This window comes from Bubalus bubalis, chromosome 2, assembly GCF_019923935.1.
Source record: "Bubalus bubalis isolate 160015118507 breed Murrah chromosome 2, NDDB_SH_1, whole genome shotgun sequence".
NCBI lineage: Eukaryota > Metazoa > Chordata > Mammalia > Artiodactyla > Bovidae > Bubalus > Bubalus bubalis.
The window spans coordinates 23369616-23384226 of record NC_059158.1 but is presented as its reverse complement, the minus strand read 5'-3'; the positions used below and the strand labels follow the sequence as shown (position 1 = coordinate 23384226).

Sequence of the window (14611 nt, the reverse complement as noted above, 5' to 3'; positions counted from 1 at the left end):
CTTTCCACTGGGCATTCCCATCCTTGGGCCCTGGGGTAACACTCCCCTCCTTCCCTCCCCGATTGACTCACTGTGCATCTTGTCCTCTCCCCACACCCCCCAGGAGCCTCCTCGCTGCCCCCTTCACTTCCTTATTCCTGAGGGTGTAGATGAGTGGGTTGAGGGCGGGTGTGACTACAGTGTAGAAAAGAGAAATGAACTTGCCCCGCCGTTGGTTGTAGTTGTGCGTGGGTTGCAGGTAGGTGTAGATGGCTGAGCCATAGAACAGGCAGACGGCTGTCAGGTGAGACCCACAGGTGCCCACCGCTTTCCTGCGGCTGCCTCTGGTCCTCATGCCCCATACAGCACGGGCCACGCCGCCATAAGAGGCCAGGATGACGGCGGACGGCACCAGAAGGATGAACACGCGGGCAGCAAACATCTGGCGCTCGGTGGAGTCCTGGCCGCCGCCGTCGCAGGCCAGCTGGAGCAGCGCGGGCAGCTCGCAGATGAAGTGGTCCATCCGACCGGGCGCGCACAGCGGCCGAGCGGCCAGCAGCGCGGTTTGCGCGGCAGAGTTGGTGAGGCCACCGAGCCAGGCGGCAGCGGCCAGAGTGTGGCAGAGGCGGGGGGAGGCGAGGCCGGCGTAGCGCAGCGGACGACATACGGCGGCTGCGCGGTCCAGAGCCATCACCGCCAGGAGGACGCACTCGGCCGAGCCCAGCGCCAGCGATGCGCACAGCTGCGCCAGGCAGCCGCCGCGCTCCAGCCTCAGGGCCCGGCCGCGCAGGTTGGCCAGCAGGGGTGGCACCACGCTTGTGGTGAAGCCCGTATCCACCAGGGCCAGGTGGCAGAGGAAGTAGTACATGGGCGTGTGTAGTCGCGGCTCGCGCACCGCCAGCAGCACCAGCGCCGAGTTGCCCATCAGAGTCAGGAGGTAGCAGAGGAGGGCGAGGACGAAGAGGACAGGCTGCAGGGAGGGCAAGTCGGAGAAGCCCAGCAGGAGGAAGCGCTCCTCTGTGCTGTGGTTGCCCTGAAGAGGGAAACTCGCAGGTTTGGAAGGACGACACACAGGGCGATGTGTCCCTTACAAGCAAAGGAAAACCCGGACCATGGGAGTGGGGAGGGGGAACAGATGGCAGGCAGCACACACATGCTTAGGTGTCCATTGGAGCTCATTTACAGGTCTGAACCTTTAGTTTAGGAAGGCAGCCATATATTAGTATGCTCTAGTTATATATTTACCAGAAAATTCTATGAGGAAATAGAATCTCCCTCCTAGAGATGAACAGACTTGGGCTCAGTAAGGTAAAGCATCCCAAGGTCATAGATAAGTGAGTGGCCTTGTGGATGTGTACTCAGGACTGTTTGATTTCCAAAATCAGTGTTTTATCAGTGGCTTTCCTGCCAGAAGGAGAAACTTTAATTTGTGGTGAATCTCTCTTCTAGGCTGTGTCCAATGTCCATGCCACTCCTGCTTACCAGCTACTGTGATGAGCGTAAACAACACAGATGGACACATATGTAGCAGCCTTTAAATCCAGAGTCATCTGGGTAGAGAAAGACCACTAGCCAGGAGACCTGGGTTTCACCTAGTAGAACTCCCTTTGGTTAATGATTTGATATGGGGACGTCATTTCATTTCTTTCCACCTCAATTTTTTCATGTGTGAACCATTAAGAACTAAATGATATCTGAGGTTCCTGTAATACCTTCCTGGCTCTCATTTTAATAAATATTTTTTTCACTTTAATAACTATTTTTCAAGCAAAGTAAAAGTGGATGCAAAAGTCTTAATCCTTGAGGTAATGCTGAATCAAATTTCTAACAGTACAGAAACCGTCATGGTTGATGTGATGGATAAAAGTCACATAGAAATCTTCCTACTGCATGGTCTCTGACAGGTATCATTGTAAGGATAACTTATTTTAAAAATCATATTTGCTGTTCTTAAATTATAATCCTGTATTTTTTATTGTTTAGAAAAGAACCTTCTTCCCCCTAATACAACATTGTATTTCTATGGTTCTCTCATTTATCTTCATTAAGCAGAACAAGTATTAATGTTTTGATTAACAATAAGGGTTTGGGGGACTTCCCTGGTGGTCCAGGGGCTAAGACTCAGCACTCCTAATGTAGAGACGCTTTGTTCAATCCCTTGTCAGGGAACCAGATCCCACGTGCCACACCTAACAGTTCACAGGACACAACGAAAGAGTCCTGCATGCCGCAGTGAAGATGCTTTATGCTGCAACCAAGACCCGGCACAGCCAAATACTGATAAATAAATAAATATAATTAAAAAAAAAACACAAGGATCTGGGAGTCAGACTGCCCCTGTTCCATTCTTGCTTCTCTCATTTCTTACCCGAGCAACCTTGGCCACTGTTGTTTAACCTCTCTGTGCCTCAGTTTCCTGATGTGAAAGTAGAATTGGTTAAGTAGGTCAAACATGTCAAGCTCTTAGATCAGTTTCTGACAATGTAGTAGATGGTGAATAAATGTTAACTATCAAACCCTATTTCATATCAGGAAATAGGCTTCTAGAGGGTTCTTACACTAGGTAAGGACAAAACTGGTGTGTGAATTTATATCGCTTTTCATATATTTACTCTGACCTTATGTGAAAAATTAGATAATATCCTTACTTTATATAATAAGAGAGGAGGGCAAATGAGGTTAAATAACATGCTCAAAGTCACATAGTATGTAAATGCCTCTCAGGATTTCAACCCAAATCTGATTAATTCGGGGACCCTTGCTTTTATTAAAGGAACCAGGCTCTAATATGTTAAGGACTGTGATGGATAAAATTCCATACAAAGATTTACCTTTATTTCTGGATAATATTATAGTCATATCAAAGATGAAAAAAGTATGAAAGCTGACAATGACGTTAGGGATGTTGAGTTAAAAAAAAGTCAAATTTTCTAATTCTGTGGCTACATAGATATACAACAGTTCAGCCAGGCAAGCCTTAAGACAGTCTTCTGCAAACCCACCAAACTCTGAAAACAGGCACACAGTGGTAAAATTGCACAGACATTTTTACTGCAGGTACACACAAATTCCCAAACAAGTAGCTCAGACACGTTTGTACACACATACAAACACCCCATAATCCCCCTCAAGCATCCAGAACACAAAATATGTTGTAAAAAATATTCTAATGTGTCCTCACACATCATTTGGTGTTCTAGAATGCACCCCTCATCCATAAGACCATTTAAAAAAAGTGGGATGTGGTAATAAGCCTACCTTCATGTCTTATTCTTTGGCACTGATGTTTAGGCCTTCAGTTAACAGATGAGAGGCTGGTCTCGTGCTCCTGCTCTGGATTCTCTGGGTTTGAAGTGGCCAGGGGAGGGATGAAAGAAAGGCCAAGTCACATGACTGTTATTTCTGGAATGGGTGCCTGAGATCAGAGCAGTTACCTTAGGGAAGAAGACTTAGGGTGGGTGCTTCTTGCTGGTCAGCAGAGGAATGAATAGAATGCCCTGGGGCAAGAAGCCCCCTAAGTCCTGGGATACACTGAGATCCAGGTAGAGGTGGTGATGCGGGTTCCCGGAGAACCCTGTAATGAGCTTTAGACAAGGCGAGGACCTGACCCTTGTGGTGATGGCAAATCAGTACTAGTTGGTAGTGGCAGCAAAGATGTCTTTCCTTAAAATGTTTTTTAAAAAATGAAAAAAAGCCCACATCTCATTTTATTAGATTTGATTCTTATGTGTTCAAAACAAAAAAAAAGAAGCATAAAAATGTTTTTTAAAAAATAGAAAAAGTCCATATCCCATTTTACTAGATTTGATTCTTTATGTATTTAAAACAAGCCAACAAAAAGCATAAAAATATTTAAAAAAAAATAGAAAAAAAATGTACTTCCTGATTCTTAAGGGCAGAGCAGTTGTAGAGAATGAGGAAGGAGCCCGGGAATTAACCAATTCCTGTTATTTAGAGAGAGGGTGGAGCTCTGGGGACTCTTTGACCCTCTCCCATAATTAGTCCTTCGTATGGAGGTGTCCGGAGAGAGAGCTCTCCCAGGGTAGGCAAGGGAAAATACTAGAGGGAACGGTCCTTTTAGGTAGACTGTCCCTGGCAGCGTGTGGAAGCCAGAGGCAGCACGATTCCTTCTCACATTGTTGCTACTCTTAATTTTTAACTGGTTTAGGATTTCATTCTCTGTAGGGTGACCTTCAGCCAGCTGTTCAACCTAGTGATTCTTGGTATCACCATCTGTAAAATGTAGGTAGCAACCCTGACCTGTGGGAGATGTTATAGATTCAATGAGGTCATCTTCAGTTTTGAAAGCAGCTTCGGCTCTCACTTCAGCTTTACCCTCGACACTCCTCATTGCTGTCATTTCCCACCTCACCCACTTTGCTTTTCTTTGAAACACACACATATGTATGTATCACTTTACATCCCTACCAACCGCACACCAGGGTTCTCTTCCCCACATCCTCACTGACACTTATCTCTCTTGTCTTTTTGATGATAGCTGTTGTAAAAAGTGTAAGGTGGTGTCTCATTTTGCTTTTTTTTGGGGGACGGGGGAGGTCTGTGATGGGTCTTAGTTGTGGTGTGCTGGTTCTCTATTTGTGGCACTCGAGGTTAGTTTCTCCGAGGCATGTGGGATCTTAGTTTCCAGACCAGGGATTGAACCGTGTTTCCTGCATTGAAAGGCAGATTCTTAAACACTGGACCACCAGGGAAGTCCAGCCCCCTCTCATTGTGGTTCTGAGTTGCATTTCCCTGATGGCTAGTGATGTCAAGCACCTTTTCATGTTCCTGGTAGCCTTTTTTTATGACTTTGGAAAAAACATCTATTCAGATCCTTTGTCCACTTTTTAATCAGATTTTTTTTTTCCTGAAAAATATCTGTTCAAGTCCTTTGACAATTATTTAATTGAATTTATTTTGCTAGTGAGTTGTATATGTTTTTGTTTGGAATATTAACCCCTTATCAGATAATATGGTTTACAAATATTTCCTCCCATTCTGTAAGCTGCCTCTTTCAGGGGCCAAGTGAAGACACTTGAACCCAGAAACCTTCACCATGGTCCCTTTGATCTTCTTTCCATGTCTCTCAGGATCTTTCAGAGTCCTTGTATTCATCTTGAAATTAACTTAAATGATTCCTGCCTCAATAAGAGTGCTGGAAGGTTGCAGAAGTATGTGACTTCCTCCAGTGCCCCCTCTCCCCAGATAGAGCCAGTAGTCTGAGGTCTGGCATTCAAGGCTTCTAAGAATCCAGTCACAAGTTTCCAGGCCTGGCACGTGTTCTGCTTTTTCTCACATAAACTTGTTGCCCTGGTAGGGTTGGGTGACTCTTTGTGCATCCCCATCTCTGTATCTTCGCTTGAAGGAATGCCCTCCTTGTCCCTTTACACCAACCTCATTCCTCCCTACCCCTCCAGCTTCAAAGCAAGCATTACCTCCTCCAGGAAGCCTTTCCAAGCCTCTTCTCACTTCCTACAGCCTTTAGAATTTGCAAAACAAACAATCTTTTTTCACCTTCTGCTTTTCATTTCATTATAGGGCTTCCCTGGTAGTCCAATGGGTCAGAATCTGCCTGCCAATTCAGGGGACTTGGGTTCAATCCCTGGTCCAACATCTCTGGAGCACCAGCACTTCTGTTTCTCAGCCCCATGGCACCTGAGTTTCTCCCACTTTCCTTGCCTCTTCCCTAGTTGACCCTGACAGTGATAGTACATACCCTAGAGAGACAAAGAGGGTGCCAGCGAACAGAGTGAGCACCCACTCATGTTTTCTGGACTGAGCTGAAGCCTTTGTCTCTATTCCTCAGCCACTCTTGCTTCCTACATCTCTTTTCTGGCTCCCAAGGGAGATCCTCTCCTGCCAGGCTCTCCAGTTCCTCCCTGGGACCCTGATCTGTGAATCTGAGAGAGCCTGGGGAGGAGGTGAAGCAGGGGGATCCGGGAGTGCAGGCTGGGGAGGTGAGATCCATGGGTGAGTGTGCTGCTCCTTAGCTCCTAAAAGAGGCTGCTGGCCCAGGGAGCCCAGACACCAATTTCCCTGTGAGCTAGTGAGTTTTCCTCTGGGTTTTTGTGGTGGTCCTTCTTTTTCTCCACCAGTGGGTCACCCTGCCTGCACCCCTCCTATTCCCATCCCAGTCACCTCCCACTCCAATTCTGCAGAGTGAGGGGAGGAGGCCACTTCCTGAGGGGACGCCTAGGGGTGGGGCACACTTTAGAGGGTGGGTCCTCTGTGGATGGGAAAGTTATGGGAAAGTCTGGGGAGAGAGGTGGGGAAGAGGAAGCCTGACAGAAAGGGCAGTGGGAGGTGAAGAGGAGGGCCAGTGGTTGTTGTGGGCAAGGGCAGGATCCGAGAATAGAGCAGGATGTGAATAGGGGTGATAGCTTCTAGGTGTCAGGTTCAGGGAGGCAGAATGGAGTGGGGGGTGATACCCTCAAGAATGGAATCTCTCAATGGTCTCCCCAGCTTAACTTTCCCCTATCTTCATCCTCCTCCACAGACTAACTGTGACATCCGTGCACTTTGCAACTGGGGTTCAGGAGAGAATGTGGCCTCTTGACTTCCCCCTTGTCTTTTCTTCTACCTCTTCCTCTTTCCTACTTTTGTGGTGACTCTGTGTTTCTTTTCCTTTTTGCTCTTTGGGCTAGTACTCAGCCATCTCTTTCCTTTTACTCCATCTCACAAGCCTGACTGTTTCAGTTTTCTCTGAACCGAAAGCTCTGACTTGTCTTATGATGAAACCAAGTGGGCAGGATTCATTCATTTGTTCATTCAGCATATACGTAGAGGCAAGATCACAATGGCCAGAGAACTTGGTTGGGCCAAAGGAAACCTAGGATTCTGGTTCTGCACTAGGTAGCTTTGTGACCATGGACACATTTAAGTCTGTCTATGCCTTTGTTTTCTCATCTTCCAAATGATGGGATTAGACCAGATAAGCCCATTTTTCTGCTCAGATGCCCTATTGACTCCTTGATGCTGGAGTTATGTTTATTAAGCAGTGCTGGCCACCTAATTCATTCGGTCCCATTGGTTCAGGTCACTCTGCCTTTATCTGCTCCTTATGCCATCTCTTCTCTGTGTCTTTGAATCTTGCTTCCTTTTCATATTTGAATGTCCTTTCTTGTCCATCAGCCCTTATGGAGGTTAGGAGTTCATCCTTGGGCTCACATGCTATTGGGCTCACATGCTATTCCAGGGTTGCTGATATTTGAGGAGGTGGCTGTGAGTTTCTTCTGGGAAGAGTGAGGGTATCTGGACTCTGTTTTCCTTGTAGACCTTCTCATCCTGGAATTGTCATTCTGCATTTCTCCCCCAGACCCCCCAACTTTTAAGAGAGTTTCATTTGTCAGTACTTCACAGTCCTAACACCCAGATCTCGTTGTATTTTAATCCTTGCTTTGTTCAATTGGGTGGGTGAAAGGAGAAACTCCAGCCTAAGAGGGTTCTTGCTAAAGTTTAGGTAAGTATTCTTGAATAAACACTTCTCAAATTGTTGGATGTGAGAAATGGAATATTTCCTGCCATATTAGTGAATAATGATGTCACAGTCCACAGTTGTCAGCAATTCCAGACCTCCAATCTGAGCATAAAGGCACTCAGGAAGTAGAAGAATATCTGAGATCTAATAGCCATCAGGTTGCAGCCACTCCGTACAGTGAGCCCAAGGGAGCTCAGGATGTGAAAAACATAAGATGCTGGCCCCGGATAGCTGAGACGGATATGAAAGGAATGATTTCAGTTAGCCCAGATTCTTTCTTGCATCCTCCCATACATAGAAAAGTGCTAAATTCCTTAACTTGAGATATCTGATTTTCTTTAATTAACAATAATCTTTTGATCAATCTGATTTCGGTGTTGACCATCTGGTGATGTCCATGTATAGAGTCTTCTCTTGTGTTGTTGGTAGAGGGTGTTTGCTATGACCAGTGTGTTCTCTTGGCAAAACTCTATTAGCCTTTGCCCTGCTTCATTCCATACTCCAAGGCCAAAATTGCCTGTTAATTCAGGTGTTTCTTGACTTCCTACTTTTGCATTCCAGTCCCCTATAATGAAAAGGACATCTTTTTTGGGTGTTAGTTCTAAAAGGTCTTGTAGGTCTTCATAGAAACATTCAACTTCAGCTTCTTCAGCATTACTGGTTGGGGCATAGACTTGGATTACCATGATATTGAATGGTTTGCCTTGAAAACGAACAGAGATCATTCTGTTGTTTTTGAGATTGCATCCAAGTACTGCATTTTGGACTCGTTTGTTGACCATGATGGCTACTCCATTTCTCCTGAGGGATTCCTGCCTGCAGTAGTAGATATAATGGTCATCTGAGTTAAATTCACCCATTCCAGTCCATTTTAGTTCGCTGATTCCTAGAATGTTGATGTTCACTCTTGCCATCTCCTGTTTGACCACTTCCAATTTGCCTTGATTCATGGACCTGACATTCCAGGTTCCTATGCAATATTGCTCTTTACAGCATCGGACCTTGCTTCTATCACCAGTCACATCCACAACTGGGTATTGTTTTTGCTTTGGCTCCATCCCTTCATTCTTTCTGGAGTTATTTCTCCACTGATCTCCAGTAGTATATTGTGCACCTACCAAAGTGGGGAGTTCCTCTTTCAGTATCCTATCATTTTGCCTTTTCATACTGTTCACGGGGTTCTCAAGTCAAGAATACTGAAGTGGTTTGCCATTCCCTTCTCCAGTGAACCACATTCTGTCAGACCTCTCCACCATGACCTGCCCGTCTTGGGTGGCCCCACACGACATGGTTTAATTTCCTTAGGTTAGACAAGGCTGTGGTCCGTGTGATCAGATTGGCTAGTTTTCTGTGATTATGGTTTCAGTGTGTCTGACCTCTGATGCCCTCTCACAACACCTACCGTCTTACTTGGGTTTCATTATCTTGGGCATGGGGTATCTCTTCATGGCTGCTCCAGCAAGTGCAGCCGCTGCTCCTTACCTTGGACGAGGGGTATCTCCTCATGGCCGCCCCTCTTGACCTTGAACATGGAGTAGCTTCTCTCAGCCCTCCTGCACCGGTGCAGCCACCGCTCCTTGGACTTACACAAGGGAAAACTCTACACATGGACACCACCAGATGGTCAACACCGAAATCAGATTGATTATATTCTTTGCAGCCAAAGATGGAGAAGCTCTATACAGTCAGCAAAAACAAGACCAGGAGCTGACTGTGGCTCAGATCATGAACTCCTTATTGCCAAATTCAGACTGAAATTGAAGAAAGTAGGGAAAACCACTTGACCATTCAGGTATGACCTAAATCAAATCTCTTATGATTATACAGTGGAAGTGAGAAATAGGTTTAAGGGACTAGATCTGATAGATAGAGTGCCTGATGAGCTATGGATGGAGATTCATGACCTTGTACAGGAGACAGAGATCAAGACCATCCCCATGGAAAAGAAATACAAAAAGCAAAACGGCTGTCTGAGGAGGCCTTACAAATAGCTGTTGAAAGAAGAGAAGCAAAAAGCAAAGGAGAAAAGAAAGATATAAGCATCTGAATGCAGAGTTCCAAAGAATAGCAAGAAGAGATAAGAAAGCCTTCCTCAGCGATCAATGCAAAGAAATAGAGGAAAACAACAGAATGGGAAAGACTAGAGATCTCTTCAAGAAAATTAGAGATAACAAGGGAATATTTCATGAAAAGATGGGCTCGATAAAGGACAGAAATGGTATGGACCTAACAGAAGCAGAAGATATTAAGAAGAGGTGGCAAGCATACACAGAAGAACTGTACAAAAAAGATCTTCATGACCAAGATAATCACGATGGTGTGATCACTCACCTAGAGCCAGACATCCTGGAATGTGAAGTCAAGTGGGCCTTAGGAAGCATCACTAAAAACAAAGCTAGTGGAGGTGATGGCATTTCAGTTGAGCGATTTCAAATCCTGAAAGATGATGCTGTGAACGTGCTGCACTCAATATGCCAGCAAATTTAGAAAACTCAGCAGTGGCCACAGGACTGGAAAAGGTCAGTTTTCATTCCAATCCCAAAGAAAGGCAATGCCAAAGAATGCTCAAACTACCGCACAATTGCACTCATCTCACACACTAGTAAAATAATGCTCAAAATTCTCCAAGCCAGGCTTCAGCAATACATGAATCGTGAACTTCCAGATGTTCAAGCTGGTTTTAGAAAAGGCAGAGGAACCAGAGATCAAATTGCCAACATCCACTGGATCATCAGAAAAGCAGGAGAGTTCCAGAAAAACATCTATTTCTGCTTTATTGACTATGCCAAAGCCTTTGACTGTGTGGATCACAATAAACTGTGGAAAATTCTGAAAGAGATGGGAATACCAGACCACCTGACCTGCCTCTTGAGAAATCTGTATGCAGTTCAGAGAGCAACAGTTAGAACGCAACATGGAACAACAGACTGGGTCCAAATAGGAAAAGGAGTATGTCAAGGCTGTGTATTGTCACCCTGCTTATTTAACTTATATGCAGAGTACATCACAAGAAATGCTGGACTGGAAGAAACACAAGCTTGAATCAAGATTGCTGGGAGAAATATCAATAACCTCAGATATGCAGATGACACCACCCTTATGGCAGAAAGTGAAGAGGAACTAAAAAGCCCCTTGATGAAAGTGAAAGTGGAGAGTGAAAAAGTTGGCTTAAAGCTCAACATTCAGAAAACGAAGATCATGGCATCTGGTCCCATCACTTCATGGGAACTAGATGGGGAAACAGTGGAAACAGTGTCAGACTTTATTTTTTAGGTCTCCAAAATCACTGCAGATGGTGACTGCAGCCATGAAATTAAAAGACGCTTACTCCTTGGAAGGAAAGTTATGACCAACCTAGATACATATTCAAAAGCAGAGACATTACTTTACCAACAAAGTTCCGTCTAGTCAAGGTTATGGTTTTTCCAGTGGTCATGTATAGATGTGAGAGTTGGACTGTGAAGAAACCTGAGCACCGAAGAATTGATGCTTTTGAACTGTGGTGTTGGAGAAGACTCTTGAGAGTCCCTTGGACTGCAAGGAGGTCCAACCAGTCCATTCTAAAGGAGATCAGTCCTGGGTGTTCATTGGAAGGACTGATGCTAAAGCTGAAACTCCAATACTCTGGCCACTTCATGCGAAGAGTTGACTCATTGGAAAAGACTGATGCTGGGAGGGATTGGGGGCAGGAGGAAAAGGGGATGACAGAGGATGAGGTGACTGGATGGCATCACCGACTTGATGGACGTGAGTTTGGGTGAACTCTGGGAGTTGGTGATGGACAGGGAGGCCTGGCGTGCTGCAATTCATGGGGTCACAAAGAGTCGGACACGACTGAGCGACTGAACTGAACTGAATCTTTTGATATTTAGACTATTTGCTCTTTGTTGTAAGACTTCTATAAAACCTCGCTTCTTCCCATCAGCTCCTCAGAGCGGTTCTCTTAGATTCACTTGAGATGCTCTCTCCTGGGCTTAAGTCCTAAAAATTCCCACTGAGTCAAACAAAGCTCAAGTTTTAGGTTGTTTAAAGTCGATATTTTTTAAGTCGATAGATGCCTTTGGTCAATTTCTAGAGCCCTCCCATTATCGGTTTTGACAAATCTGTACAGTTATTTTGTTTTTATTTGTGGTGGTGAAAGTATTTGCTGAGTGCCTGCCTCACTCAGATATTTTAAAAGTTCGCCTCCACCTTAACCTCCTTAACCCCTAAATAATTGTAAGTCAAGTAGAATCAGGAAATTAAATCTACTAAGACCAAGTAGAAACAACCTTTTATTTGCTTTCTTTTTGAAATCTCTGAGTTTCTTGCGAGGATGGAGACCATGGAGTCTGAAGTAATCCTTGACACCTTTCCCTTTCCCTTTCCAAGTGCTCCATTCAGCACATATTTATTAAACAGCTTTATAACCATACAGACCTGTTAAGTATGTCTTATTTCCCCCATTTTACAGATGAGGAAGAAGGCTTAGAGATCCTGAGTGATTTGCTCCACAGGTCAATATTAGCCTCAATACTAAGGCTCGAATCTGCCAATTTGCACAGCACTTCATTTCCACCCATCTCAAACCCTGGCTTCTGCTTTCCCCTGCAGGCGACATCATGAAATCCCTACCGAACCCAGGAGGTCTGTGAGGCAGGGACTCCTTTCCCCAGCGCTGCCCAGTAGGGATGAGGTCTCCGAGGAGCCTTCTGAAAAGGTGCTCTACTGATGCCCCTCGAGGGCAAGGAACTGACCCTTTGCACTGCCATCGACTCTCCCTGATGACCCTTTTCTGCTCCAGACCCACGCAAGCCTTACCAGTGCCCGCGGCGGGGCAAGGGCGTCAGCCACCCCTCCAAAAGGAACCGCCAACAGCGCAGCCCCAGCGAGGAGAAGCTTTTCCAGGGTCCACAGCTCAATCAGAGCCTGAGCTGGAGCTCAGATTCGACGTGCCACTGCTGCAGGCACCGCGGGGAGGCTCCTTTAGGCTGAGCTCCGTCCGCGGAGCGCTTTGGCCTCAAATCTCTAGAGTTGCTGAGGACACGGGACACCAGCAGGGCACGCACGCCGCTGAGCTGCCCTGCCCGCAGTGCACCCGCAGCTTTGCCGCATCTCATCATGCTTGCGCACCAGCGAATCCACAGGGGCCAGCAGCCCTACCGCTGCAGTGAGTTTCTACAAGTGCTTCCATCTTGGCCAAGACCCGGCACCGGCGCATCCACGGTGGCAAGAGACCCCACAAGTGCGCGGATTGTACTAAGTGTTTCAGCCACCGCGCCAACCTCATTCAGCACAGGCGGGTCCCCACCGGCGGGAAGCCCGGCAAGACAAGTGGCGGGGTGGCACAGAGCTCGCACCTCATCCCGCATCTGTGGCTGGGGATGGCTACGACCAGGGCTTCAGCAGATGGTCGCGCACCACAGGGTCCATATGCGCGAGAAGCCCTAAGGCTGCGCGACCAACCAGGGTGCGGGGAGGCTGGGGGCGGGCGGCGGGGTGGGGGCGGTAGGAGCTTCAGTCCTAAAACCAACCTCATCATATCCAGAAGCTGCAAGCCTTTGGCCTCCTGATGCGAACAATCGACACACTGGAAAAGACCCTGATGCTGGGGAAAGATTGAAGGCAGGAGGAGAAGGGATGATAGAGGATGTGATGGTTGGATGGCAGCACCGACTCAACAGACATGAGTTTGAGCAAGCTCTGGGAGATTTTGAAGGACAGGGGAGCCTGGCGTGCTGCAGTGATGGGGTCTCAAGGAGTCAGACACGTATGAACTACTGAATAGCAACAACCAGGGTTTTGCCTTTTCTCAGAGCTAAGAAGTAAAAGCCTCTTGAGGAAAGTGAAAGAAGACAGTGAAAACGTTGGCTTAAAACTCAACATTCAGAAAGCTAAAATCATGGCATCTGGTCCCATCACTTTGTTGTAGCCAGGAGTTCTGGGAAACAAACTCACTCAGAAGGACAATGCAGATAGTGGAGTGCAGATTATTACACCGGCAGGCCCAAGGCAGAGTCTCCTCTTAGCCAAGGACCCTGACCAGTTTTTGTGAAAACCTTATATACCCTAAGTGTACATGCACAAACCCACCCCCCCAAATTCCCTGAAACTAGTCTGAACAAAGGAAAAAGAAAGATACAATAAAAATTAACCCATGATTCATATGCCTTAAGGCTAGGTAGTGCTGTGAAAGTGCACTCAATATGCCAGCAAATTTGGAAAACTCAGCAGTGGCCACAGGACTGGAAAAGGTCAGTTTTCATTCCAATCCCAAAGAAAGGCAATGCCAAAGAATGCTCAAACTATTGCACAATTGCACTCATCTCACACGCTAGTAAAGTAATGCTCAAAATTCTCCAAGCCAAGCTTCAGCAATACGTGAACCGTGAACTTCCAGATGTTCAAGCTGGTTTTAGAAAAAGCAGAGGAGCCAGAGATCAAATTGCCAACATCTGCTGGATCATGGAAAAAGCAAGAGAGTTCCAGAAAAACATCTATTTCTACTTTATTGACTATGCCAAAGCCTTTGACTGTGTGGATCACAATAAACTGTGGAAAATTCTGAAAGAGATGGGAATACCAGACCACCTGACCTGCCTCTTGAGAAACCTGTATGCAGGTCAGGAAGCAACAGTTAGAACTGGGCATGGAACAACAGACTGGTTCCAAATAGGAAAAGGAGTACGTCAAGGCTGTATATTGTCACCCTGCTTATTTAACTTATATGCAGAGTACATCATGAGAAACGCTGGGCTGGAAGAAGCACAAGCTGGAATCAAGATTGCTGGGAGAAATATCAAGAACCTCAGGTATGTAGATGACACCACCCTTATGGCAGAAAGTGAAGAGGAACTCAAAAGCCTCTTGATGAAAGTGAAAGAGGAGAGTGAAAAAGTTGGCTTAAAGCTCAAAATTCAGAAAATGAAGATCATGGCATCTGGTCCCATCACTTCATGGGAAATAGATGGGGAAACAGTGGAAACAGTGTCAGACTTTATTTTTGGGGGCTCCAAAATCACTGCAGATGGTGATTGCAGCCATGAAATTAAAAGATGCTTACTCCTTGGAAGGAAAGTTATGACCAATCTAGACAGCATATTCAAAAGCAGAGACATTACTTTGCCAACAAAGGTCCGTCTAGTCAAGGCTATGGTTTTTCCTGTGGTCATGTAT

General features: G+C 46.0%; 1 protein-coding gene across 1 annotated transcript; it reads right to left on the bottom strand.

The window, feature by feature from the left end:
* Nucleotides 1-17: 17 nt before the first annotated feature.
* LOC112578731 (putative olfactory receptor 2I1) lies at nt 18-4330 on the bottom strand. The gene is made up of 2 exons (XM_025263620.3): nt 4240-4330; nt 18-1065 (listed from the first exon to the last, which is right to left on the bottom strand). Exons 1-2 carry the CDS (start codon nt 4328-4330, stop codon nt 68-70), a joined length of 1089 nt encoding a protein of 362 aa, XP_025119405.3. The 3' UTR covers nt 18-67.
* Between the last annotated feature and the right edge of the window lie 10281 nt (nt 4331-14611).